Below are 27,925 nucleotides of genomic sequence, written 5' to 3'. Positions count from 1 at the left end.
TGCTGCGGTAGGGGTTGGGGCGAGCCAGGGACACCTGCACCTCTGGCTTGGCCCTCCTGAGGGAAGCCAGGTCCCTCTGTGCCTCTGAGTGGTTGAAGGAGGTGAAGGCAAGGGGCGCAGCATCGTCGGCCATGAGGGCTAAGGAGTCTGGCCAGGTGTCCCCCTCGTCCCCCTCCCACTCGTGGAAGCCACAGTTGAAGGCCAAGCGCAGGGTGGCGGGGGGGTGGCTGCCGCAGTGGCCTGGGGCAGGTTGTGGTACAGGGCACGACGGCACTCCACCACCAGCTGCCGGTCCTTGTCCCTGCACTGCTGGCACAGCGCGGCCCTGTGGCACCCCTGTGGGCCGCCCAGCCCTGGCCCCACCAGCAACACATGCAGGCGGGCCAGGACTGGCAGGCGATGCATCAAGTACTCCCAGGGGGCGGCCACACGGGGCTCCCGGCCATCCTCCGCCCCCACCACATGCAGGGTAAGGACGGGTGCCGTGGCCAGGCCTGGCCACACCTGCTGCAGCACGTAGAGGGCTGTGAGGGGGAAGGTGAGGCTCTCTGAGGCCCCAGCGACAGCCACGGGCCGCAGCCTGCTGGCCAGGGAGAGCATGTGCTCCTCCATGATGGGGGCCAGGGGGCGGTACTCCTGGTCCAGGGCGGTGGGCAGTGTGATGGCCTCCCTGTTCTTGGCCTGCTGGTTGCAGCAGGAGCACAGCTTGTACAGCTCACACCACTGCCGGTGCTGCTCCCGGTCCTCCCGAAGGTGGTCGTGGCACCAGTAGTACACGCCACAACAGTCTGGGCAGCAGCCGGACCCTGCCCCCAGCGGCCCCGTCATACCACGTGTCGTGTTGACATCTTGAGCTTCAGCTTGGCGCTACAGGCGGCTCGCTTTGCTCCTGAGTCAGCCTTTGTAGCGACAACTGCTGGGAAAAACAAAAAGGCAAACACAAACTTAACGTTATCCTTCATATTAATTGTCAATACACCTGGCACGCCATGCATTCTCTCCAGGAACTCCTTCACTGCCTCAATACTCCTTCCATTGCTACAGCTGGCACGCCATGCATTCTCTCCAGGGACTCCTTCACTGCCTCAATACTCCTTCCATTGCTACAGCTGGCACGCCATGCACATTGTCTCCAGGGACTCCTTCACTGCCTCAATACTCCTTCCATTGGTACACCTGGCACGCCATGCACATTGTCTCCAGGGTCTCCTTCACTGCCTCAATACTCCTTCCATTGGTACACCTGGCACGCCATGCACATTGTCTCCAGGGACTCCTTCACTGCCTCAATACTCCTTCCATTGGTACACCTGGCACGCCATGCACATTGTCTCCAGGGACTCCTTCACTGCCTCAATACTCCTTCCATTGCTACAGCTGGCACGCCATGCACATTGTCTCCAGGGACTCCTTCACTGCCTCAATACTCCTTCCATTGCTACAGCTGGCACGCCATGCACATTGTCTCCAGGCCGAGTGGTTTTGCCACCCAGAGACACTGGCTTTTCTTGTTATTATTTAGTTATTTTCTTTTATGTAAGAGGGCTGTTGGAAAAGGACAACAAAAAATTTGAATAAAAATGCCAACTTAATGCCAGTTCCTGTAGAGGAGCCAAATAAAATGAGAATAATAAAAATAGATAAATAAAACGATGTCTTGAGCCTCCCCCTCGTTGAAAGACTTGAAGTCATTGGAAGGAGGAAATGCAGAAGCAGGCAGGGAGTCCCAGCGTTTACCTGAGAAAGGGAAGAATGAATGAGAACACTGGTTAACTCTTGGTGTTGTCTCTGCCTGCCCTCTCACCCTCCCCCTTCACGCACACCACGACCACCGCAAGCCTTTCACGACATTCCAGGGTGGCCTGTGCACTCTGCCGCCTTCTCTCATGACAGAGCTGCCTACATCTATCTTTTCTCCTCTTACATTCCTCTCCTTCCTATACACAAAGACTCCTGCTCCTCCTCCTCCTCCATCCTGAACGTTCTGTGCCTCTCCAATCATCACCTGCTCACCACCACGCACGTGAACGCCCTCCTTTGAATGTCTCGCTCGCCATCATCATCACCATCACCACCGTCATCATGACCACGGGCACAGCTGGCAGCAGTGAAGGAGCAAAGACGAGGGCGCAGTGATGCAGGGCCAGTCATCACCAAACAAGCACACAGACAACACAGTTGGTGACACAACAGGATGGTGAGGAACACGAGGGCAGCCTTTCCCTTCCTGGACGAGAATATGAGGAGGAAAGTCACCACCACAACAATTACACAGAAACTGTTAGCTGCTACACTTGTGTGCTCCCTCACCTGTAGAGAGAGAGAGAGAGAGAGAGAGAGGCAAAGAAGGTGCCAGACTTAACCTAACCTAATGTGTGAAGGGTGACAAAAAGAAACAGAAACACAACACTTGAGGCAAGGAGAGAGAGGGGCTGCCTCACTACAATATATTCCTGTAGCTGAGGCCCTGTATACTACACCTGGTGAATACACAAACACTTGAGGCAAGGAGAGAGAGGGGCTGCCTCACTACAATATATTCCTGTAGCTGAGGCCCTGTATACTACACCTGGTGAATACACAAACAAAGGTTTACTGCACACACACATTTATTGAAAGTCACACCTGCACTGCCAACAAAACAAATGCTGGGGCCATGACTCCCCCACACAACCACCACCACCACCACACAAAACTGCTGGGGCCATGACCCCCACACCACCACCACACCACCACCACCACCACCACCACCACACAAAACTGCTGGGGCCATGACTCCCTCACAGGCACGGCAACCACCACCACCACCACCACCACCACAGGTACAGGTGTGGCCCCATGTGTCCACACACCACCACCTCAGAAGTGGATTTTCACGTGCTTGGCAATATCACCCTTTGTCTTGAAACACTTGCCACAAACATCACACTCGAACTCCCTCACCCCAGTGTGTCTGAAGGCGTGTTCATTGAGATGAGAAATGGTGGTAAATTTCTTCCCACACTCATCACACTCATAATTTCTAACACCACTGTGTGTCAGGGTGTGTGAGGTGAGGGAAGACTTGTGGGTAAATTTCTTCCCACACTCATCACATTCATAATTTCTAACACCACTGTGTGTCAGGGTGTGTGTGGTGAGGTTAGACTTTTGGGTAAATTTCTTCCCACACTCATCACACTCATAATTTCTAACACCACTGTGTATCAGGGTGTGGTTGGTGAGGTCAGACTTGTGGGTAAATTTCCTCAAACACTCATCACACTCATAATTTCTAACACCACTGTGTGTCAGGGTGTGTCTGGTGAGGTGAGACTTTATGGTAAATTTCCTGCCACACTCATCACACTCATAATTTCTAACACCACTGTGTGTCAGGGTGTGTGTGTTGAGGGAAGACTTGTGGATAAATTTCTTCCCACACTCATCACACTCATAATTTCTAACACCACTGTGTGTCAGGGTGTGTCTGGTGAGGTGAGACTTACAGGTAAATTTCCTGCCACACTCACCACACTCATAATTTCTAACACCACTGTGTGTCAGGGTGTGTGAGGTGAGCTGACACTTGTGGATAAATTTCTTCCCACACTCATCACACTCATAATTTCTAACACCACTGTGTGTCAGGGTGTGTCTGGTGAGGTGAGACTTACAGGTAAATTTCCTGCCACACTCACCACACTCATAATTTCTAACACCACTGTGTGTCAGGGTGTGGTACTTAAGGCCTTGTCTGGATACAAAAGTTTTGTCACACTGCTGGCACTCAAACTTGCTCTCTCCTCTGTGGACAGAGCTGCCTGCCTCCAGGTGATTCTTGCCACCATGCTTGCGCCTCCCCACACCTGAGGCTGGCTGCTGCTGCTGCTGCTGCTGCTGCTGGTGCTGCTGCTGCTGCTGCCGCTGTTGCCGCCGGCCGCTCATGCTGCTGCCCGGCCTCATGACCTCCACCGCAGCACCACTCCCGCCAGCACACGCCGCGTCCAGTCCTGCAGGGACCCTCGGGGAGGCCAGACAGCCGTCAGTGCCAGGCAGGGCGGCGGCCTGGATGCTGGCCTGGTCTGTGGAGCAGGGAAGAGTGGCGGCCATTACAAACTGTACCCACGTCTCAGAAAGAGCCATTTCTGCAAGCACTGACCAACGTGATGCCGTCTTTGTCACTTGTGGGACGGGTCAAGTCACAAACCCTTCAGTAATTGTCAACTACACACACACACACACACACACACACACACACACACACACACACACACACACACACACACAGAGACATACTCACAATAGGGGCAAGAATGGTACAGCCTCAGGAGTGAACCAGGGACATCCAAGCACAGTGCAGCACAGCGGTGCACAGGTCTCCCCTCTCTCTCACAGCAAGTGCCTGGAAGAGTGCATCACCTTGGGTCAGTGGTTCTTAACCCTTGGGTCACAGCCCAAAGTTGGGTCAACCACCCACACTTCACTGGGTCATCAAGGACACAAACATAGTTTTTCCCCGGTATACTTGTTCAAAATGTTATCAGAGTATTAATGCTGTGTACAGAATACTTACTGTTCAAAATGTTATCACAGTATTAATGCTGTGTACAGAATACTTACTGTTCAAAATGTTATCAGAGTATTAATGCTGTGTACAGAATACTTACTGTTCAAAATGTTATCACAGTATTAATGCTGTGTACAGAATACTTACTGTTCAAAATGTTATCACAGTATTAATGCTGTGTACAGAATACTTACTGTTCAAAATGTTATCAGAGTATTAATGCTGTGTACAGAATACCTAACTCATTAACATCTAAGGCTAACCAAATCATGCACACAGACAATTTAACTGAGGTGGAGAGAGAGAGAGAGAGAGAGAGAGAGAGAGAGAGAGAGAGAGAGAGAGAGAGAGAGAGAGAGAGAGAGAGAGAGAGAGAGAGAGAGAGAGAGAGAGAGAGAGAGAGAGAGAGAGAGAGAGAGAGAGAGAGAGAGAGAGAGAGAGAGAGAGAGAGAGAGAGAGAGAGAGAGAGAGAGAGAGAGAGAGAGAGAGAGAGAGAGAGAGAGAGAGAGAGAGAGAGAGAGAGAGAGAGAGAGAGAGAGAGAGAGAGAGAGTCACATTTATCCCCGACCTTTCAACATAATTTGAATTTAAAGTGAGTGTTTGTGGGAACTGTCATTCCAACAGCAAGGTTAGTGGTGATGGGAATGAATTAAATTAGAGGGTAACAATCCACCGCAACAAGTGGATCCAGCAACGAGGATCCGGGTGGAGCAGATTCACCACTCCGGAGAAAAGCGACATCATTCCGCTCAACCTCCACCTTACAGGCCTAACCAAACTAGCTAACTTAACCTAATTAAAATAGCTAACCTAACCTAACCAAACCTAACCAAGACTAACTTAACCTAACCAAACTAACTTAACCAAACCTAACTTAACTTAACCTAAATAACCTAACCTGACTAAATTAAGCCAAATAAAACCTAACCAAACTAATTTAACCTAACTAAACTACCTAACCTAACCTAACCAAACGTAACTTTACCAAACCTAACCACACTAACCAAACTAAACTAACTCAACCTAACCTAACTAAAGTCACCTAACCTAACTGGCAAGGCAGAGAAATGAATAAGAAGTGGTCACCTTGTTTCTCTTCACAAAATGTGGCGGTGCGCTGGAAATAATGGCAGCAACAGACAGACTTCTTCCTCGCACTAACTCAAATATTTCAAATTGAGCGCTTCTCCCTCCTCAGGATGAAGTAAAGCGCTGTCATTGGCTAAATTAATCCTTCATGTTTTAATTGGCCAGCAGCTGCATTCTCAAACAAAGGAACCAATCACCGTGAACAATTTCACGCTTGCCAACAGATGTGACATACACACGCACGAACGAACACCCCCTCACCAGGGTAGACCAGTGCCCTTCTCTGATAAGAAGGGTAAGGAAAGCCACGTTAATACTGGGGAAACAGTAAAATACCGTAAGGTTTGGCGCACCTGCAGATCCGCGCTGCCCTTACATTCATCTGAAATAACCTCTACCTGTCTATTCATATGTCAAGAAAGGGTAGCCATCCAGGTGAGTCAAGCAGGTGAGTGAGTCCAAACATCTCCCGTCTTTTCCTCTTTCCGCAACTTCCTCCCTCCGTGGGGAAATAAGAAAAGTTTGTTGTCCCGTCCCCCCGCCCTCCCCTAGAGTACTTATCAGCCAGCCTTCTGCCAGTGACCCTTTATATGTCAGATGTAAACTTGAACACGGCTAGTGAAGGTTAGGCTGAGGCAGGAGCAGATATTCTACACATTAACCAAAATCCAAACACACGAGATCCCCGAAGTTCTCCCTAAACACACCGCTCCCTCCCCTTCTGTTTCTTGTGGTGGTAACAGCGTCTATTCTTGCCATTTTAAGGCGATTTTTGGCCAGACACACTCACCTGGACTTCCTTTCCCTCACTTCTACTAGTAATTTTGGTGTGGGCGCCGCGTTCATGTGAATTTTGGTGTTTTTTGGTCAATGTTTACACGTGCAACTTCAAACCTTCCTTCGGGACGCCATGAGATTCTGTTACGCTCGTACAGTTCAGCGTTGCCAGATTGTTTTGGCCATATTATCGTACTACAAGGGTTGAAATTATTGTACTTCTGGTAAAATTTTCGTACATATGTAATTATTTCAAATATTATGCAAAACTGCCACTTTCCAAATACAGCAGAATTTAGGTTTTATTATATATATATATATATATATATATATATATATATATATATATATATATATATATATATATATATATATATATATATATATATATATATTTCGATTAAATATTTGACATTTAAATAGTTTCGATTAAATATTTGACATGTTGCATCATGGAATTACTGTTACCTGTTTTTTCATCACACACCTCTCTCTCTCTCTCTCTCTCTATATATATATATATAGAGAGAGAGAGAGAGAGAGAGAGAGAGAGAGAGAGAGAGAGAGAGAGAGAGAGAGAGAGAGAGAGAGAGAGAGAGAGAGAGAGAGAGAGAGAGAGGGGTGTGTGTGATGAAAAAACAGGTAACAGTAATTCCATGATGCAACATGTCAAATATTTAATCGAAACTCGCTTACTTTGGTCCGCTTCAGTGTCCGCGACCACAGCCACACTCACACACCACCCCTACACCTGCTCACAACACACTAGCGCGTAGCAACTTCCCAGGGGGCCCAGCGTTGCCAGATTGTTTTGGCCATATTATCGTACTAATCAGGTTGAAATTATTGTACTTCTGGTAAAATTGTCGTACATATGTAATTATTCCAAATATTATGCAAAACTGTCACTTTCCAAATACAGCATAATTTAGGTTATATATATATATATATATATATATATATATATATATATATATATATATATATATATATATATATATATATATATATATATATATATATATGTAGCCGCATCGGCTGGGCATCAATTGGCTCTCAGGTGATCTGTTTTACTGATCACACCCATCATCGTAGGGTCGAGGAAAGGCAGTTCTCTCTCTGACGTTTATTGATGAGGTAGGCATGACCGTAAGAACTGCGAACAAGTTCTCGGTCTCAATTTCTTACAAAATAACATTATACACTGATATTAAACACTTTCAACATATTACAATATTCATTAACAATACATGCAATTGACTTAGCACTATGACAATCAGTTTTTACTACAAAATTAAAGTATTTACCTCAGTCACCATCCTGCCCGTCTTTGTCTGAGCGCGACTTGGCCGTGAGTGATGCCCGAAGGCGACTAGCAGGTTAACCCCACACTACCAACAAGTGAGCATCGGCTTCGGTGCTTAATATAGCATTAAATACTGATACTCACACATATTACACGTTTTCATGCAAATAGAAAACTATTGAACATTTCACTTATATATGCCGAGGAATAATCACATGAGGTACATACGCTTTACACACAGTAACATGGCTCCCCTAAATTGTGTAACAATTTACCTTAAATTAAGATTAGTATGTACCTTAAAACTAGGATTAGCACATAATATGTTTTGTTACATTGGCTCCTTGGCGGGGATGCTCCGGTCTATTATTATGCATTACCTTCTAACAGCAATACTAGACTATGTATTGGCCTCTCTATGATGGTCCTGTTTGCCTTTATGTGTCTTCCCTGGTTGTCGAGATTACAGTCTGAAACCAGGACCTTAACCTTTCTTACTAGGCCATCATGATCAGGAGATACTTCGGTTACTCTTCCCAGTTTCCACTGGTTCCTTGCTAAATTCTGATCTTTGATGATAACTATGTCATTTACACTGAGATTCCTCTTTGGTGTTGTCCACTTATTTCTAAGTTGTAGGAATTGCACATACTCCTTTTTCCACCTAGACCAGAACTGGTTGGCCAGGTATTGTGCTCTGCGCCATCTCTTTATGCAGTACAGGTCCTTCTTAATGAAAATGCTTGGAGGAGGCAGTACTACCTTTGTTTTCATAGTTAACAAATTACTGGGTGTCAACGGTGTAAGACTTTCTGGGGAGTTAAGATGGTCCACAATTAGGGGACGACCATTAACTATATTTTCTGCTTCGACTAGGAAGGTTCTCAGATCTTGGTCATCTAACTGAGTACCATGCTGATCAAGCAACACAGAGAGTACATTTCTCACTGTGCGTATCTGCCTCTCCCAAACACCTCCCATGTGACTGGAATTGGGTACATTCATGTTAAAAACAATCCAGTCACACTGATCTTTCACGAGTTCTTGTCTGACTTTATTGTTATTTAATTCTTTTAAGCATTTCTCATACTCTGATTTGGCTCCTACAAAGTTAGTTCCTTGGTCACATCTCAACTGTCTTACGGGCCCTCTTCGTCCTACAAAGCGACGGTATGCACTTAGGAAGGAACTTGTATCCATGCTGTTGGCTGTCTCTATGTGCACAGCTCTACATGCCATGCAAGTAAAGAGCACTCCATATCTTTTAAGCTCTTTACGCCCCTCTTTGACATAGAAAGGGCCAAAGAAATCTACTGCTGAGTATGTAAAAGGAGGTGATGGTTCTAGTCTGTCAATAGGCAGGTCTGCCATCTTCTGTCCCTGTGTTGTACTTCTAACTTTACGACAGATAATGCACTTTGAAATGTGCCTTGATACTAGGGATGATCCTCCTACTATCCAGTATCCACATGACCTGATTTCATTTAAAGTTATGCCCCTGCCTTGATGATTTGTCCTTTTGTGATGGTGGCATATTATCAGCTGGGTTATGTGAGATGTTTTGGGGAGGATGACTGGATGTTTGGATTCATCTGTCAAATTAGAAAGCCTCAATCTTCCTCCTACTCTCATGATACCATTTTTGTCAATGAAGGGATCTAACTTATAGAGGGAACTGGTCTTGTCTATCACTTTTGTTCCCTTGCCCTTGTCTCCTTTAATTAAAGAATTATGGTTAGCAGATGATTTCAGTACGTTTATTTCCTTCTGGAATGCCTTTGCTTGCAGTTGTTTTATAATTACATTTTCAGCTTCTGACACTTGTGCTACATTTACTGGCTTATATGTGTTTCCCTTTACTTTAGTAGTGCCATCACCTTTTCCTCTGAAGCTGTTCAGAAGCTTGAGGCATACAGCAACTGCCCTCTTTGCTTTAAACCAATCTGAAAAATACTCAAGTCTTTCTAGTATATCTGTGGGCTGTTGTGTACCTACAGCATGGCATACAACTTTCTTCACTTCAGGATCATTCTCATTTATGACCTTGTACTTGGAATGGCTATCCATTTTGCTATGTTGCCAAAGGAATTCTGGGCCATTCCACCAGATCTTGCTATTACACAATTCATCTGCTGTCATGCCTCTAGATGCATGATCTGCTGGGTTATACTGTGTCTCTACAAATTTCCACTGATCTGGTGAAGTGTGATCTCTTATTGTTTCTACTCTATTTGCAACATATACATGGAATCTCTTTGCTTCATTTGCAATGTAACCAAGGACTACTTTGCTGTCTGTCCAAAATACTTCTTCCACATTATTATACTCAAGTTCTCCCTTCAAGAGTTTATGGATTCTAACTGACACCACTGCTGCTGCTAGTTCTAGTCTGGGAATTGTTATGGTTTTTAGAGGTGTGACACGTGACTTTGCCATTACTAATGCACAATGAATTTGGCCAGTCTTGCTAATTAATCTAATATATGAGCACTGGCCATATCCCTCTTGACAGGCATCTGAAAAGTGATGGAGTTCAACCTTTTCTACTTCCCCAAAGTCATCAGGTTTGTAGCATCTAGGTACCTTTAACTGATCTAGTTTGTGCAGCTCATCCTTCCATTTTATCCATTTAGGTTTGACATAATCTGGCACCTCATCATCCCAATCAACTGCATTCTTACATAATTCTTGTAAAATTTGCTTTCCAGTCAGTATGAGAGGTGACACTAGACCTAATGGATCATATATAGAGCTCACTGTTGACAGAATGCCTCTCCTGGTGAGTGGCTTGTCTTTCAGCTTTATTCTAAATTGAAATGTGTCAGATTCTATGCACCACTCAACTCCCAAAGTTCTTTCTATAGGCAGTGTGTCTTCATTCTTACTAAAATCCAAACTTTTAATTCCATCTGCTCTCTCATGAGGAGAAATTGCAGCTAATACATCTTTGTTGTTTGACAAGAACTTATGAAGGTTAAAACCTCCCTTGTAACATAATTCTTTGCTCTGCTGAATAAGAGTGACAGCTTCATCCATTGTAGCTACTGACTTCAAACCATCATCAACATAAAAGTTGTTTCTTACAAACTTGGCTGCATCAGATCCACACCCGTAGTCATCTGCAGCTTTCTTAAGAGCAAAGTTCGCTACACTTGGAGATGAAGTAGCTCCAAACAGGTGAGCTGTCATCCTGTATTCAGCTATCTTATTATTAAGGTCACCATTTTCCCACCAAAGGAATCTTAACATGTCTCTGTGTTCTGGGTTGACTTTCACTTGATGGTACATTGCTTCTATATCACATACAAGTGCAATGCTTTCTTGCCTAAACCTACACAATACTCCAATAAGTTTGTTGGTAAGGTCTGGGCCTTGTAACAGGTGACTGTTTAATGACTGGCTCCTGTAGTTTGCACTACAGTCAAATACAACTCTCAACTTCTTTGGCTTTCTTGGATGATAGACTCCATGATGTGGAATGTACCAGACCTTACCATCATTCCTAACTAAATCCTTTGTCGGTACAACCTCTGCATAACCTTTTGTAATCATATCATCCATGAACACTTTGTAATCACCTTTGTGTTGATTATCCTTCTCAAGTTTACCTCTTAACTTCTTGAATCTCTGCTCTGCTAATAGTTTGTTGTTTGGAAGCTTGACGTTATCATCTTTAAGAGGAAGGGGCAACTCATAATGGCCATCCTTCAGCTGATGCACTCCTTCTTTCATCTTACTCATAAACCTTTTATCTTCATATGATAATGGAGTGTCAGCTGACTTTCTATCACTGAAGTCAAGTTCAAACATATCTCTCACTTGAGAAGGATTAATCATCTCTTTGGTTTTAGTAGGAACCACTAAGAAATTAACCCTCTTTTCTTCATTGATTTCTACTTCTTGTGTCACTGTTCTGTAGACTACCACTGTATCCTCCAATGGACTTGAATGGGGTGAGATTTTACCAATGATCCCCCAACCTAGCTCTGTCCTACGAGCATAGGGATGCTTCTTACTATCACCTGCTATTTGCTCTTCTGCCATAATGGCTTCTGCACAATCAAGACCAATGAGAAGTCCTATGTCAATGCTTGGGTCATATTTCATTAGTTTGTCAGAGATTGCCTTTAAGTGGGGCCAGTCACAAGCAGTCTCGGGCCTTGGTATCTGACTCCGTCCAGCTGAAATGTTTTCTGTTGAATATGCTGAAGGGACTGATATTTCCACTTCTTCATTATAACCTCTTACTTTAAGTCCATGAATTTTGATAGAATCAGTGATTTGTTTTCCACTTATTGTGTGGATATTGAGTGACACTGATGGTCCACTAACTCCCAATTTATTCAGAGTGCTTTCCTTGATGAATGAAGCATCAGACTGCTCATCCAGCAGGGCATACACTAAAAATTTATTCTCTTCGTTACTAACATGATGTAACCATACAGGAACTATCATGGTGTGCATGTCATGTGTCACTGATTCTGTAACTTTGACCTTATTGGCTACTACTGTGGGTTTATCATCTTTAGGCTGAGTTGCTTGTGCTGGCACCTTTTGGCTCTCAGTTCTTGTCATGTCATCATTGTGAAGAGCTGTGGGATGGTATCTCTGACATACTTTACAAACTTTCCTTCTTCTACAATCCTTTCCTTTGTGACCCATTTTTAGACACCCTGTACATAACCGTTTTTCTTTAGCAAATTTGTACCTAGTATTACCATCAAGTTTGGCAAATTCCTTGCAATCATCTAAATCATGATCCTTTGTACAGTAGTGACAGAATCGTCCTTTCCTTTCCTGGTCCTTGGGATACTGTTTGTTGGCTTGTACATTTACTTTACTTTGGAATGACCACATTGGTTTTTCCTCAATTGATTTAGCCATGAAAGTTCTACTCCCTCTATTCTTTGTCATGATGTTTGATTCCCTTGGTTTCCAATTGGCTGCCCATGTTTGAGTTTTGATCCAATCATTTACTTCCTTACTTACTGAATTCCATGAAAGAAATGGATTGCTTGCTCCTTTTGCTTCTTTCTGGACAAATTCACATAACATTTCAAAGGGTGGGTGGTGCTCTTCATTGCTACTAGAAATGTTGTTATTACTGTTAGTATCAAGATATATCATCGCTTGCTTTCTCCAGTCATGAACAACATGTTCAGGGAGTTTTGCTAGCACCTTTCTCTGCTCTCTAGGATCATTCAGAAATGACAAATAAGAAGTGTGTTTCATTGCAGCTAAGCAGCACTTCAAAAAATCTGAGAATGCTGTTAATGCTGGACCATTATGCGGAGAGATTGGTAGCCAATTCATTAACTTATTTGTGTAAGCATCAGCTATGATGCTTTTGTTTCCAAATCTATCACTAAGAATTTTCTTTGCTTGCACATAGTCAGCATCAGAGTTAAAGTGCATTAACATTTTAATGGCATTCTTTGCCTCACCAGTTGTATACCTCTCTAAGTAGGCAAGTCTCTCTTTACCAACAGAAGTTTTAGACTCTACATAAGTTTCAAAGTTTTTCAACCAACTTGGAAATTCCATGGGTTCTCCATCAAAAGTGTTAGGCTCTATTGGAGGGAGGCTCCACTTGGGATCAGGTATGTTGATTGCAAAGGTTCCCCCAGGATGGGAAAAGGATTGATGATTCTGTCTCACATTATTCACATTATTAGGCATGTTGACATTATGAGTGTGTCTACGAGAGCTTGGTACAAGACTTTGAGCTGTAGGGTTGAGATTTATTACCTGAGGTTCACTAAATATTTGTCCATCTACTTCATTTGTCATCAATTCATTATCTCTATTGCAAGAAGAAGGTTTCTGTGGGTCATGGAATGTAACATATTTGTGAGGCATGGCATTGTCACTTTGTTGATTTGCAATTGCTTGTGCTTTCATTTCATTTTGTGACTCTATGTATTGTTGAAGATAACTTTGCTTCTCTACACTTTCATCATTACCTGGAAGCATTTTTACTTCTTCTTCAACTAAGCTAAGAGCATTAAGTTCAGCACTAGCAACTGCTAAATCTCTCTCTTTCTTTTTCTTTGAGAACATTGCTTCGTCTCTTGCTAACATAACTTCTGCATCTGCTTTAGTCTTAGCTAACATAACTTCTGCCTCTGCTAAACTATCATGATATTCCATTTCCTTTCTAAGTCTGGCTACCTTTGCTGCTGCTTCTTGCTTTCTTTGTGCTGCTGATGAACGTGATGAAGTAGATGAGACTCTAGAATGTCTAGACCGTTTGCTGGAACAAATTGATCCTCTGTCATTCTTTAACTCCTTTCTTTTACATTCTATACTTTCTAATATTTCATGGTGAACTCGTTGATTGTGTTCCAGCTCTTCATTTAGCTCCTCTGACCTTTCTGGCTCTAGTTCCACCAGCTTTGTGTATTCCACATAATACTGCTGAAATGCCTCTATTACTTCACTTGACATGGGCTCTAATTCAAAGGGGCTAATTACAATTTTTAATCCTTTCTTAATTTTGCTGGTAACACTGCTCCATTTACGCTTACAGGACTCTGCTCTTCCTTTGGTTACACTGACTTGATATTCTCTTCCTTTATCGGTTGGCACTCGCTCCCTGACACTAACTTCTTCAATACAAGTTTGATCCCTGTCCACTTGCTCACCCTCACCTTCCCTAAGGCCATCTACGGCATTAATTTCCTCAGTATCAGACATATCTAACAACTTAATTGTGTCAATACTGAGACACTGAAAGAGCAATTTAAAATTACCACTCTTAATACTAGCTAATTGTGGGTAATTTTCACTTAGGCTACTCAATTCAGTGCACATACATACTATTATACTTTCTTGCCTGTGACCATGGGTTCTACAAAATGGTGGCGAGGCACAGTGGGTAGAAGGGAGTGGTTGTCGTCAAGGGTAGAGCTGACCCCGGGGCCTCAGAGGTCAACCTATAGGCTTACGTCAGCGTCCCCTCGTCCTGTGACTCACTCTTGCTACGGTTTCACATGGAGCCAATTTCTTGCTTGTAGGCCGAGTTCTTACTGTAGCCGCATCGGCTGGGCATCAATTGGCTCTCAGGTGATCTGTTTTACTGATCACACCCATCATCGTAGGGTCGAGGAAAGGCAGTTCTCTCTCTGACGTTTATTGATGAGGTAGGCATGACCGTAAGAACTGCGAACAAGTTCTCGGTCTCAATTTCTTACAAAATAACATTATACACTGATATTAAACACTTTCAACATATTACAATATTCATTAACAATACATGCAATTGACTTAGCACTATGACAATCAGTTTTTACTACAAAATTAAAGTATTTACCTCAGTCACCATCCTGCCCGTCTTTGTCTGAGCGCGACTTGGCCGTGAGTGATGCCCGAAGGCGACTAGCAGGTTAACCCCACACTACCAACAAGTGAGCATCGGCTTCGGTGCTTAATATAGCATTAAATACTGATACTCACACATATTACACGTTTTCATGCAAATAGAAAACTATTGAACATTTCACTTATATATGCCGAGGAATAATCACATGAGGTACATACGCTTTACACACAGTAACAATATATATATATATATATATAGAGAGAGAGAGAGAGAGAGAGAGAGAGAGAGAGAGAGAGAGAGAGAGAGAGAGAGAGAGAGAGAGAGAGAGAGAGAGAGAGAGAGAGTGTGTGTGTGTGTGTGTGTGTAATGAAAAAAAAACAACAATGCCCTTAACAAACAAAACACTTTCCTAAATACATATCATTAATAATTGGAGAAAAACTACAGGACACTTCGTTAAGTTGTTTACTTACTATGTAGGAGATTACTGGTCTTGTTCTTCTATATATACATCCGGCACGTCGTCAGCAGCCCCGGCACTCTCTTCATTGGAGGAATATAGCACGCTTGATGTCATGTTTTTTATCATTGACTTTGATTGATGGCTTGAAGGTCGTACAGTCACTGCTGGATGTGGAAGCAACACACTGCTTCGCTAGTATGATGTCTCTTACGGTTTCTGTTATTAGCTTACTTCTGTCTTTTGTTTTCACACGGTTGACACTAGAGAAGCAGCGCTCACAGTCAGCATTAGCATGAGGCAAAGAAAGACATCCTAGTGAAAAGTCTGAAACAAGCTTAAACTTGGGGTTTCCATCACTATCCTCCAGAGTTTTTATGGCACACCAAAATTTATCAGGCTGGTTGTAATTGCTTTTGTCCACTTTTTCGCCATGTTGGTAATGGATTCAGGCAGATCTTCTACGGCAAGCCTCTTCCACTCATCGTCCAGTTGCTGGAGGGTAGAATCATCCTGGGCAATGATTCGGGGAAGGTGTGTCGCGAGGGGCACCAAACTTTGCTCTTGCACTTTGCCCTGGATGCCTAGAACACTGGCTGGCTCCAGCATATGCATTCTTGAAGGGATTTCATCTCCGAAATTAAATATCTTCCTGATCTGTTCTGCTGCTACTATCAAAAATAATCTGCAGTGGAAGCGAAACTCATACATTTCATTTTTTTTTTTTTTTGCTTGCTTAATTCTGGATTGTCTGTTATTGTTTTTAAGACAGATGCACCCAAATACACCTGCTCTAGCATCAGGAACTCACGTTGATATCTTGGATCAACTTTTGAAAGCATGGTTTTCACAATGTATTCATGGTTCATGTACACCAGTAGCAATTCTTTATATAAATTACAAACTTGCCTGTGCAATTCAGTTATGACCACTCTTTCTCTTTGAAATAAAAGGTTCAGCTTTTTGGTAATACTTTGGTAATACTGAAGAAAGGAGGCAGTAGTAAAGCCTGGTAAATGGATTGTGCAGTTGTTCATAAGCACTTCTAACTGTGCTACCACAAGTTTTCGTCTGTTGAAAATTTAATTCAGTAAACAACATCTGAAGAGGGCCCCACTGCTCAAGCATCCTTTTCACAACAGCCGTGTAGGAAAGCCAGCGCGTTCTACATGGCAATAAAATCCTAAGCTTTTGAGCCCCAGCAAACTCTTGAAATTGTACAAATTGTGCCAATCGTTTTGAAGAGTTCTTGAATGTGTTGTGGACATCATGAGCTAGTTGTTCAATAGCATCAGGTAATTGTTTGCATGCTTCAGAGGCACATATATGGGCAGAATGGCACACACATTTCATAATAAAGATTCCTGGGCAAAGTTCCTTTAACCTGCTACTCACAGAGTTATTAGGCACCATCATAGTGCTGCATCCATCAGAACCAAAGCCAATGATATTACAAGTACGTATACCATTTTCAGTAAATGTTTTCATTATCTCTGAAAACAACCTGGCAGCTGTAGCACCTTCATTAGCTTTACTAGGATCACTACTAAATAATGGCACTAAATCCAAAAATTTGGTGACAACAGTATTTCCTTCAACCACTCTTACCATGATGCATAAATTCTGACAGACCGATATATCTGTGGATTCATCCACAAGAATGCTCAACTTGTTCTGCTTCAAGATGTTAATGAGCTCTTGTTTGTGAGAGTGTGCCATAACATTACCACACACTCTTTGACATTTTGTTCTTTTCATTTTCAATTCCTTTGCAATAGCGGAGTCAGAGAAGAAACCTTTCAGGACTTCACACAGATGATCGGCCACACGGAAACTTATATTGTGTTCCACCATAAATGCAGTAAGCCTTATTTCAGCAGCCTTAACAGAATCACTTTTACTAGTTTCATTATCACCACGTGCACTTGTAAATGACTCCATAAGTATTTTGGATGAGGATGGCGCACACATTTTCTTGTGCTTTGCAGTGTTTTCGTGCAACTTGAGAGTTGTGAGCTGGGCGGTTATTTCAACACTGCAAATAAGGCACATGGCCTTACAAGCATCCTTCTTTGCAGGCCCCACCCACGGAAACTGTTTGTCCCACTCGGGCCTATATTTCTGTTTCCGTCTCGCTTTTTTCGGCACTGCACCACATGCCTCCTCTCTCTCCTTTCCTTTCTCTTCAGACATTTTTAACGAAAACTGAAAGTCCTGTCCTGCGTCACGACGCGCGAGACTGACGACTGACTGACGACTACGAGACTATGGGACGGGGACTCGGGGAGCGGACGGACTGGTCGCAGACAAGAACGAGACCTGTTGTTCACCCGTATGGTGAGACTTGTCTCGTAAGGAAAGCAATACATCTGGCACTTTCAGGTTTTTATTTTGTTGTTCAAATTTATGTAAGAAATTTTGCATTACCTGATATTGATAACATTAATTTTCACTCAAATTATTGTATATTTCATAAAAAATATCGTACGAATTCCCAAATTATCGTATAATCGTATGAGTCCCATTGTACATCGTACACTGGCAAAAATTATTGTTCTTGTACAATAATTATCGTACGTCTGGCAACGCTGGCGGGAGTTACTTCCTCTCAGCTACTGTATGCTCTGAGTTGCCTCTTGGGTCATTCTCCTGCCTTCCTTCACGCATTTCTTTGCTTAACCTTCTTATTTTGTGGCTGGCTTTCTGCTGTCACCCATGGCCTTGGTGTCCCAGTGGCTCAGGAAGACTCCCAATCTTTGTGTCGGGTCAGATGTGGATGATGATGGTCTTTGCAACGGCATCTCTAATGGCTCAGTCTGCCTCTTCCCCTTTCCTCGGCGAGTCTTCCACAGGAGATGCTTCCCGTCTGGCGGCATGTTAGCAGACGCTCACCCGAGGGCGCTCCTTTCACGGTTGGTGATCATGCAATTCACACAGACACTGGACTAGAGAACTAATGCATTTTTCTATATATTCCCATAATGGTATGCACTCTTTGGTTAAAATGAAGATAAATAATGCGTGGTGTAGTGATACACACTGAGTTTAACAGAAAATGCCATGCTGGTGCTTCAGCTGGTGGCCATTGTTGGGTCTGTTTTCAAAGGTAGTCCGCCAACGACACGGTAACAATTTATGGACATTTTATTCCCGCCATACAAGAAATGTGAATCTGTTGGTCATGGACAGAACTGTGAAGACTGAGGCAAACTGTTGGGTGAAAGTAGTCACTGTACAATTACCTGGCCATGAAATGTTACTCTGGGAAGCAGGTACCGAGCGAGGCAAACACCTGTGACACACCACGTCACTTTCATCATGGGCTGTGTGTGTCTGGGCTGGGTCAGCTGGTGCAGGGTTAGGCCTGGAGTCCCCCAGGGGTAGGGCAGGTCAGTACCTTTCACCATTATGTGAGGGAATCCCTGCAGAGTTCAAAGTTCATTTTGATAGAGATAATTATCAGTAAGTTTGCACATATTTTTTGGTTGTTAAGGTGTGGGATTTTACCTCAGTTTCAGCATCCAGCACTGCAGGTCATGCCTCGCCATACTTCGGTGAGGCTGACGTGGAAAGAGGAGGAAAATAGTGCCTAACCGATTCCTAAGCCAAGAGGTCTCCTGCCAATAATGGACGTCCTTTTTTGCCTGCCTCAAACTCGTGTTTGGGGTTATTTTTGACCGATGTTGCTTCTACAGCATGCAAGATCGTCATTCGTTAGTATGAAGGCAAAGAAAATGTCAGCAATACTATTGTGACTCTCATTTATCAAGTATTCTAAAACCTCCGACTCGTCTCCTGGGTGGCGATTCCGCTGGCCTCGACAAAGGTGCGTGCACTTTCAATTTTTTTATTAACTAATTAGATCTTCACTTTTTTATTTTTATACTGTACACAAAGGAATAATTGGCGCATCTCCACATGTATGTTGAGTGAGAAACGCTCACTATTAACTTTTACAAACCAAATTACAAACTAAATTACAAACCAAAATAGGTCCGCCCTTCGCCTCCGATCAAGCCAACCTAGCGATCGCGGATTGTGGCTTCACTCATTGAGAAAGACTCGACTTATTGTTTCGTACTGGGATGTATTTCAAGGAAATGTATGTATCACAATACCAACAAAAAGTGTATACAACCACATTAATGCTTACCGGGGTAGAGTTGGCCGTAATATGTGAGTGTTGTTGTTAAGGGCCGTGACGATCAGTGTGACAATCATAAATTATGTGCCCTCTGGTGAAGTGCCTGTGGTGTCATCACAGGCGTGGCAGCTGTCCTGACTTCTTGGGGAAGGCACAGGTGAGGCGGATGACAGCTGACTGTCTTGAGGGATGGACGCCTGCCGCCGCCAGTAGGGTGGACAGGTCAAAACTATTTATCCCCGGAGCAAAGACTTGTGTGCGGAGAACAGTACGGTGTGAGTGGAGGCGAGGGCGCTGCAGAAGGAAGTGTTCAACAGTGTCAGGCACTGTGTGGCACCGAGGGCAGCGTGGGTCAGATGAAAGATGTAGATGGTGAAGGTGTTCATGTGAGGCTAGTGAGAGGCTACGTCCAACACTGGACTTTTTCTTATCCAAGGCTGTGGAGAGGAGTCAGTTCTGTAGAGGCCCATGGAGGTGGTGCGGAGGTCATGTATTAGTCAGTCATCCCATAGAGATGGAGATCAGGCGTTGGGTATGTGAGAGAGGAGCAGCTGGAGTACCTGAAGCAGTCCACGGCAGCTTGTGTTTTTCCATGGGGCCGCGGTGAATATTGCCAACACTCAATTCCTTAGCAAAGTGGAAAAAAGGCTTTAATGCAGGCTATCATATCTAGTGTTGCTTTACTCTTCACACATCCAATTACCATTATAATAACGTGGAAATAACTATGCAGTAATTCAGAAAATAAACGAAGAGTCCTTCTGGGGGTGCATTTCATTGGTGCGAGTCCTGTAAGTCCTTTATAGGACTCGCACGAAACGGTTGCTACTTAACAAACTGCGATCAGCGTCCATTACTAACCTTCGGTCGCCAAATGGTATCCACGAACGTGCAAGAGGTTGGTGTTGCCATGGTAGCAAGGTTGGTAAGTTAAACCACCACCTGAGGATTTCCAGTCACTCCGGCCCCTAGTTACTCCGGCCCTCCGTAATTCCGGCCCTCAACCCTAGTCACTCCGGCCCTCAACCCTAGTCACTCCGGCTACCACCCTGGTCATTCCGGCCGCTCATATGATTACTACTAATATATCTTTATGTTTAATTCCACACGTGAACATATTTTCAGTAGCAATACAAAATCAATTATGAATAGGCTTACCTTAAACCCATTATTGGCGTGGACTGAATGAGCCCCGGCCTTGGTGGGGTTTACAAATAACGTTTCAACATCATGTAGCCATATATGTTTACGTTAGCAGAAAACGCCAACATTTTCCCGCCAAATTCAATGACTAGCATTGATTTTTGGTTGCTCACAAGACACCTACGTGTGGGAATTAAAAAAAATACTATTCAGTTAAAAAATCTATTATTCAATTTATTCAGTGTATTAAAAATAACATTACAAAATATGTTAAAGTATGTGTAAAACATTGACATTACATAAAATTAAGTCATACAGCTACATAGCGCATACATCTGTGCAAAGACACGTCCAATTAAGTACAGTTATGTCGTTGGTCCACTTAGCCTAGAACATGCTTTTAGTAAGTGGTCTGTCGTTATTTCATGGCTCTCATACTTGTTCCACAATGTAAAAATTCGGCCTTGTAGGGATTTATATCTTTTTCTCTGGTAATGAGCAAGTTTGCCATCCCTGACCAGGCGCACTTGAACGTCTACATAACTTGATTCCTTGTACAAAAGGGGAACCAACGCATAAAAAGGAATGTGTGAATTACCTGCACTGCCATTTAGTCTTCTGTGATAACCCTCCAAGTCATTGTTTGTTCTAATACTCTGCCCAAACACCGTCCACTCATTTGGTGACCACAGTCCAGTGATCCATGTTTCTTTAACATAGGACATTAATTCTAGAATTGGTCCCGCAGGTGCACATGATTGTAGGTGATTGAATGTTGGTTCAATATGTTCTCCTGGGAGGAAAGGAAGGGCCATGATTTGTCTTATAAAATCCTGTGTGGGACGATGATTTATATAGGGAACTGCTAGTCCTAATGACTGAACCTTCCTCCAGATGGCTTGGTTCCAGTGAAATGCACATCCTTGTAATTTTGCCATTGGTAATAGGGTTCTGACAGCTGACCATAACGCCATTTCGAAATCCATTACAAGCTTCTCCACGTTACACTCCCCAGTTACTTCTAAGATTGCTTTTAATACCTTTCGGTAATCTTTTTTTTTTCTTTTCCCTGAGGATTACCGCCGCACCATGCGGCGGTAATCCTCCTGAGTTATACCAGTGTCACACGTTCGGTGCTGCCACTGGTCACACCCATCGCACTGCAGCGCTTGCTGGCGTGGACGGACTTCAGTAGAACAGCAAATGCATGGAAAGGAAGCCATGGTCAGAATATGGTCCTATGCAGGGTCTTGTTCCGAAGTAACTTTGCTTCATATTAATTCCAGACCAGTAATTTTGCATATCGAGACCCATTAGTTAATGTAAGAGATTCGCGACAGGTTCATATATCTTCATCAGAAACATTTCGTGTATCGAGCTGTGATGAGTGAGTATTTAACTTAATAGCTTCGAAATAATTAAGCCATACGTGATATATATTAAACTTAGGACTATCGGAACACCTGAGTTGCGCTCTGCCAACCTGACTGTGGTCCACACTGGGACTGGATTCATCGTTCATCAGATCGAAGTGATCGGGCAAACGATACTCAAAACATTCGGTATTTCGGTTCCATCAAATGTCGTGGAATCATGGATTGTAAACAAGGCGATGAGTCACGCACACATAGGGGAGGCCGGTATGATTTGGGTCAAAGGTAAGGGAGGCCGGAGTGACCAGGGCCGGAAGAACTAGGGGCCGGAGTGACCTGGGCCGGAAGAACTAGGGGGCCGGAGTAACTTGTTTCGCACCTGAGGTGGTGTAAGTTAACATCTCACCCGAAAACTCTTATATAAATATTTATGTGCACAAAATAACCTTTTTTTTTCATTGTTTACAAGGTTTACCACCAAGAAAGCATGGTTTTGTGATGCATAAAGTGAAATATTGCATAGAGCACCAAAAATAAAGCAGGAAAAGGCTGATTTGCCCCACGTGCGCGCTCCTCATTCCGCCTCGCAGCAACAAGTGTGTACTGTGATTAAGTATTGTTTTCGTCGTTTCACCTGCATGTATTGGATATTTTCTTTGCATACTTCCACGTTCGTGCCTTGAAGTGAGAAAGGCGCTTTTGGGATCGCCTTGACCCCTTGGCATTGAGTAATAATGAGCTCATGCTCATATATCACTTCCCTCGGCAGACCTAATCCTCTTGTTTGAGGAGATGCAGCCTCAGCTGGAGAGAAGGACAAGGCGTAGCCGGGCATTACCAACTCACACCCAGATTTTGCTGTCCCTGAGATTGTTTGCCAGTGGGTCCTTCCAAAATGTCATTGGAGACACTGCAGGTAAGATATGCTGGTGTTGCATGCTTCAGCACAGGGGCTGGCTGTTTTGGTAATTGTCAGGGAGCCTTTTTCCTGACCTTATTACTGGTCTGTTCTCTTACATTCTTCGCATATACCTTTAGATACACTTAAAACATAACTTTAAGGTGAGGAAGAAGTGCCCCTGCCCTTCAGGAGTCCAGGGGATGGGCTAAGGCCCCCCAGAGGTTAGATTAGTCACAGCACACTTATATTGGGAACATTACCTAATCTAATGTAACCACAGGGGCTAGACCCACCTTTACAGACACTAATATCACTTAGCATAACCTCTGGAACACCCCTGAAGGACGGGGACACTTCTCCCCCATCTAATACTATGTGTTTCAGGTTTATCAAGAGGTTTGTGAAAGAATGGAAGAGGATAGATGTGTAACAAGGACAAGAGAGGACTCTAAACAATTACTGCTACTATTTTTTTAGACAAACTGCACAATATTCCATAAATAACTTTAGTAGGTGAATAAACTGATGTTGTTCATTGGGGTGCATAATATTCAAGTGTGGCTGACTTTCAAGGATAAAAGGCATTAAAGTCAACTTCCTGCATGCCACTGTTTATAACGCTGTAATCCAGTGTTAGGAACTTGTCAAGCTTAGTTCCTGGTGTCAAAATATGTGAGTGCATAATTAATAAGGAGGGATGAGGGATGATGCTAACCTTACAAAACCAAACCTTACCAAACCTGCCATCAAGCACCCCTGGGGCTGCCCCTTCCTCACCCACCCCATTATTATTCATGTGTACAAATATTTCTAGACTTGTTAGGTTTATTTCTGACATGTTTCTAACACTGTCCTAAGGATAACTTAATTTACTATACTGCTGGCAAAAAAAAATTGACAGCAGAAGTAATATGTGTATGGATATGATGGCAGTGATTGAAGTAATATGTGTATGGATATGATGGCAGTGATTGAAGTAATATGTGTATGGATATGATGGCAGTGATTGAAAGAACACTGCATTACATGCAGAAGGATCATTAAATTTGTGACTGATTTTTTTTTTTTTTTTTTTTTTTTTTTTTTTTTTTTTTTTTTTTTTTTGGCCTGCAACAAAGATGTATCTTATTTAAAATAAATAAATAAAATGAAAACTAATGGCTTATAATCTGCCTTCAGACCTACGCAAGCGTCAGCAGAGTCTTTGAGTGTGTGTGCACCGAGTTGAGTGATAAGTCAGTGCAGGAAATCAAGATGCCTCCAACACACCTTGATCAAAGGAGAACTGCACAACAGTTCTTCAGGATCAAAAATTTCCCAAGGGTTACTGGGGCCATTGATGGTAAGATTAACAATAACGTATTTTTGTTTTAAATTTAGTGTTACTGTTATAATCTATCACTTCATCAGTGTTTCCTTTGAGTGAAAGGTATCTCACAGCCTCAAGGTCCTGTTAGGCATTAATAAAGTTTTCAATAATTTATGTATACTGTGTGCATATCCAGTGCAGGGGTGGTGTATGTATATATATATATATATATATATATATATATATATATATATATATATGATGGATATATGTAGCTACTGTGTAACATGATCATGTAATACTTTCTTTTGTGTGCACAGGCACCCACATTGCCATCAAGGCCCCAGGTGTGGACGAGGCCCTTTACTTTAACCAGAAAAGGTATCACTCCCTCTCAACATCCAACTTGTTTGTGATGCGAATGGAGTGATCCTCAGCTACTGCTCCAGACTCCCAGGTATACAGTATCATTGCATTACATGTTTACCCAACCATGTATTTTATTGATTTTCATGTGACTGCACATGGTTACTGGTATTGCATAAGAAAACAGTGTGATAAGCCTTGACATTAGTTATAAATGGACATTTGACATACTCCTTGACAAGTAATGAATCCTCTTGTAGTATGAAATCTCACTTTTCACAGGTGCCTGCACTCTTACGGAGGTAGCTTGCAGTACAGACCCATCAAGTGTGTGAAAATAATTAATGCTTGCCTGCTCCTACACAACCGCTGCATGAAGTTCCTGATGACGTATGTACTTGTCGCTATTTTTCTGGTAGTTGACGGGATATATCAATATCATGGACATTAGATTTGATTTAACCGAGTACAGTCATGAGTGTTCTTACACTTGTTGTTAGGGTAATGAAATTTGTCAGAAGTGTACCGTCATTTAACGAAAATAACATTTGTTTTTTTCCTACAAAGGTGTCTTGAAAGTCATTATGGTTTGGGCCAGTTTTGGATCACGAAAATGCTAAATGTCAAACTACACGTCTGTTCCTCTCGTACAACATAAACTTTAAACAAATGGAAGGGTTAGGTTCCAACCCCTAGACCTCTCAAACCCTCACAAAAGTCTGCTTACAGCTACCACCTCTTGAGGATGAAGCAGTGCCCCATGCTGGTGCCGACCCTGCTGTGCTGCAGAGGGGTCTACGTGCTCCAGGCAGAATTGTGCAGCAAGAAATCATACAAAACTTCTTCCAGCAATGAAGTAAGGAAGTCAGGTATCATTTACCTATGTCAGTAATCATGTAATGAGTGAAGTAATGGTTTTCCATGTATCACTGCATACTACATGAAAGAGATGAGTGCAGCATTTTATTTCATCAAATACTTAAGTGGCTTGCTAGTATTAGGTATGAATAACACAAATTAACACAAAATGAATTAACACAAATAATACAAAAAATGCTGTAGATTTATTTAAAAAAAATTAAATGATTGGTAATGGCAAAGTTTTTGCAAAAGAAAAAAAAAATAACATATGAGCATAGTTCAGTTCCTGTAAAAAGTAAAAAAATAAATAAATAAATAAACATATTTATAGAAATGCCCACCAGCAGGTCACCACAAAGCACTCTAATGTAATTTTTGTACTTTAAGTAACACAAAGGCATTGTAGGTATCACAGTGAAGAAATGCTTTGGTATTATATTGCACTAATATTAACATGCTACTCTAGGTAAATGATAGAATTAATTAATGAAGTGCTCAGCAAGTGTTACCAGCTGCTGCAAACAAAAAAAAAAAAAAAAAAAAAGGTAGAGAATAAGCTGGTATTCTTTGAGTGATGTTTTTTGTTGACTAATTTTTCTTTTAATTATCAGTCAACCTAGTCATGTCTATGTCTATCACATGGTTTTGTTGAGTTGGCGTGCAAGTGTGCAGATCTCTACGTTCAGGAGGATGAGTATTGGACATGATGCAGCTAGCCCCATGGAAGATGATGCTGTGACATAATCATTGTTACATTACAGTACTGCACTTAGTTAAAAATGGCAGTAATTTACAAAATGTAATTTGACCTTTGGTAGTTTACTTACGCAGTGTGGTGCCATCACTTTCAGGGTATGGCAGTCCTGTAAATGCTGTGTGAGACCACATCCACAGCACGACCACCTCCACAGCAGTGTATGTTGTCTCATCTGGAGGTCACCCACCTGCATGGATATGAATGTTGCAATTATCAGCCACTTTGAAGTTCACATGTAAAGCCAAATGAAATTGGTGTAAATCATGAATGTATTAGAGCATATTGATGTTATTTAGCACTGCAGTGGTCACTGTCTCAGACCTGACTGCCAGAGGTACTGTACATACTCCTATTTATAATCCATTGCTTAGTTGGTTCTTGTATGTTTATTGACTATATGGGTAAATTGTGTAACAGCACCAACAATGAAATACAACAAGTACACGAGCAAACTTTTTAAATAATTGCCAGGGTTTTAAGCACTGCTAACAGTCATCTAACCTAACTAACCTAACCATAACCTAACCTCAACAAAGTAAAACCAATATTCAAGAAATGAAATTCATTACAGCAGTTTGGGTCCCAAAGGTTGTGCAGAAAAACTTTTTTTTTTGTCCCAATATGCAACAAAGTCATACAGAGGAAGTTGTTCACATTACTCAAAACAGTGTCCAGCAATGCCCAAAACATTAGTCAATTAAATTCCATAAGCAATTAGGTCAAGAAGACAAAATATTAAGCAAATATGGTAGTGTGGGTAAATTTTTACTCTATGTTCATCTTTTCCACATGAAACTATTTGCTTTTTGTCATTTTTGGCATACACTGAATTAGTATGTTAATCAAATCTGATGTAACATAACCAAAGTAATCTAACAAAACCAAAGACAAACCTGAAATAGCTAAAATAACCTTGCTTCTCTAAAAATATGTACATGTAGCCGTTTAACAATTGCTGTCATCATTACAATTAATTTGCAGTTGGTATATGTGGGGTTCAAATTATTCTGGAATGACAAACTGTATCTGATGAGAAGGGTAGGAAAGGCCATGTTGAGACTGGTGAAGGAGTAAAAGAATACCCTACTGTGTGTGTGTGCTGGAACCATAAGCCATGATTTCACTTACTTGTAGCAGGACATCACTCCATTTTTGGTAATATCACCCATCCATATAGCCCTCTATCCCTCTTCTGTCTCAACTGCACCATGCTAGGTCTGCAACTATGCCAATGAAGATGTGATAAGAATAACCAATTAACTCACCAGTGCCTGCAGTGTGACACTGTTCTGCAGCAGCCTTGCTCTTGACCTGGGTCGGAGGTCCTTAAATTTCCTCTGGACCTCAGGATAGGCAATTGCCGTGAAGGGAAGACAGCTGAGTCTGGGCAGGTTGAGAGATGTGATGCTCAGCAGGGCAGAGAGTGGGTAGCGAAGTGCAGTGCAGTGGGAGTAGAAATGGCATTTCTACTCCATACCCTGAAAGTGATGGTGCCACACTGCTTAAGGTCAAATTACATTTTGTAAATTACTGCCATTTTTAACTAAGTGCAGTACTGTAATGTAACAA

General features: G+C 42.7%; 2 protein-coding genes across 8 annotated transcripts; one reads left to right on the top strand and one right to left on the bottom strand.

The window, feature by feature from the left end:
- LOC135096055 (zinc finger protein 256-like) lies at positions 1 to 27,760 on the bottom strand. Of its 5 annotated transcripts, none has more exons than XM_063997274.1 (3): positions 27,622 to 27,760; positions 26,427 to 26,543; positions 1 to 4,384 (listed from the first exon to the last, which is right to left on the bottom strand). In XM_063997274.1, the coding sequence occupies exon 3, from the start codon at positions 826 to 828 to the stop codon at positions 139 to 141; it is 690 nt and encodes a 229-aa protein (XP_063853344.1). In that variant the 5' UTR covers positions 829 to 4,384; positions 26,427 to 26,543; positions 27,622 to 27,760; the 3' UTR covers positions 1 to 138. The 5 variants fall into 5 exon arrangements, 4 of the variants coding, with proteins under 4 accessions (XP_063853344.1, XP_063853342.1, XP_063853341.1 ...); XM_063997272.1 differs by having other exon boundaries at positions 826 to 4,384; XR_010264568.1 differs by lacking the exons at positions 26,427 to 26,543; positions 27,622 to 27,760 and adding an exon at positions 15,516 to 20,642 and having other exon boundaries at positions 826 to 4,384.
- LOC135096056 (putative nuclease HARBI1) lies at positions 21,707 to 27,628 on the top strand. Of its 3 annotated transcripts, XR_010264570.1 has the most exons (7): positions 21,711 to 22,758; positions 22,932 to 23,078; positions 24,243 to 24,405; positions 24,693 to 24,829; positions 25,021 to 25,128; positions 25,468 to 25,594; positions 26,451 to 27,628. XR_010264570.1 is itself a non-coding variant. In XM_063997275.1 (4 exons), the coding sequence occupies exons 2-4, from the start codon at positions 23,058 to 23,060 to the stop codon at positions 24,800 to 24,802; spliced, it is 294 nt and encodes a 97-aa protein (XP_063853345.1). In that variant the 5' UTR covers positions 21,707 to 22,758; positions 22,932 to 23,057; the 3' UTR covers positions 24,803 to 25,013. The 3 variants fall into 3 exon arrangements, 1 of the variants encoding a protein (XP_063853345.1); XR_010264571.1 differs by having other exon boundaries at positions 21,711 to 23,078; XM_063997275.1 differs by lacking the exons at positions 25,021 to 25,128; positions 25,468 to 25,594; positions 26,451 to 27,628 and having other exon boundaries at positions 21,707 to 22,758; positions 24,693 to 25,013.
- Positions 27,761 to 27,925: the final 165 nt, after the last annotated feature.

Source organism: Scylla paramamosain, unplaced genomic scaffold (genome assembly GCF_035594125.1).
Source record: "Scylla paramamosain isolate STU-SP2022 unplaced genomic scaffold, ASM3559412v1 Contig2, whole genome shotgun sequence".
NCBI classification, from domain to species: Eukaryota; Metazoa; Arthropoda; class Malacostraca; order Decapoda; family Portunidae; genus Scylla; species Scylla paramamosain.
The sequence above is the reverse complement of the archived record's forward strand: the minus strand, read 5'-3'. Positions and strand labels throughout refer to the sequence as shown.

Bases quoted from the DNA above. Each gene is read 5' to 3' on its own strand.
- LOC135096055 (XM_063997271.1), bottom strand. From the start codon at position 17,695: ATGTCTGAAGAGAAAGGAAAGGAGAGAGAGGAGGCATGTGGTGCAGTG.
- LOC135096056 (XM_063997275.1), top strand. From the start codon at position 23,058: ATGTCATTGGAGACACTGCAG. The intron at 23,079-24,242 runs GTAAGATATGCT...ATCTGCCTTCAG, and splicing joins TGTCATTGGAGACACTGCAG to ACCTACGCAAGCGTCAGCAG. The intron at 24,406-24,692 runs GTAAGATTAACA...TTGTGTGCACAG, and splicing joins GGTTACTGGGGCCATTGATG to GCACCCACATTGCCATCAAG.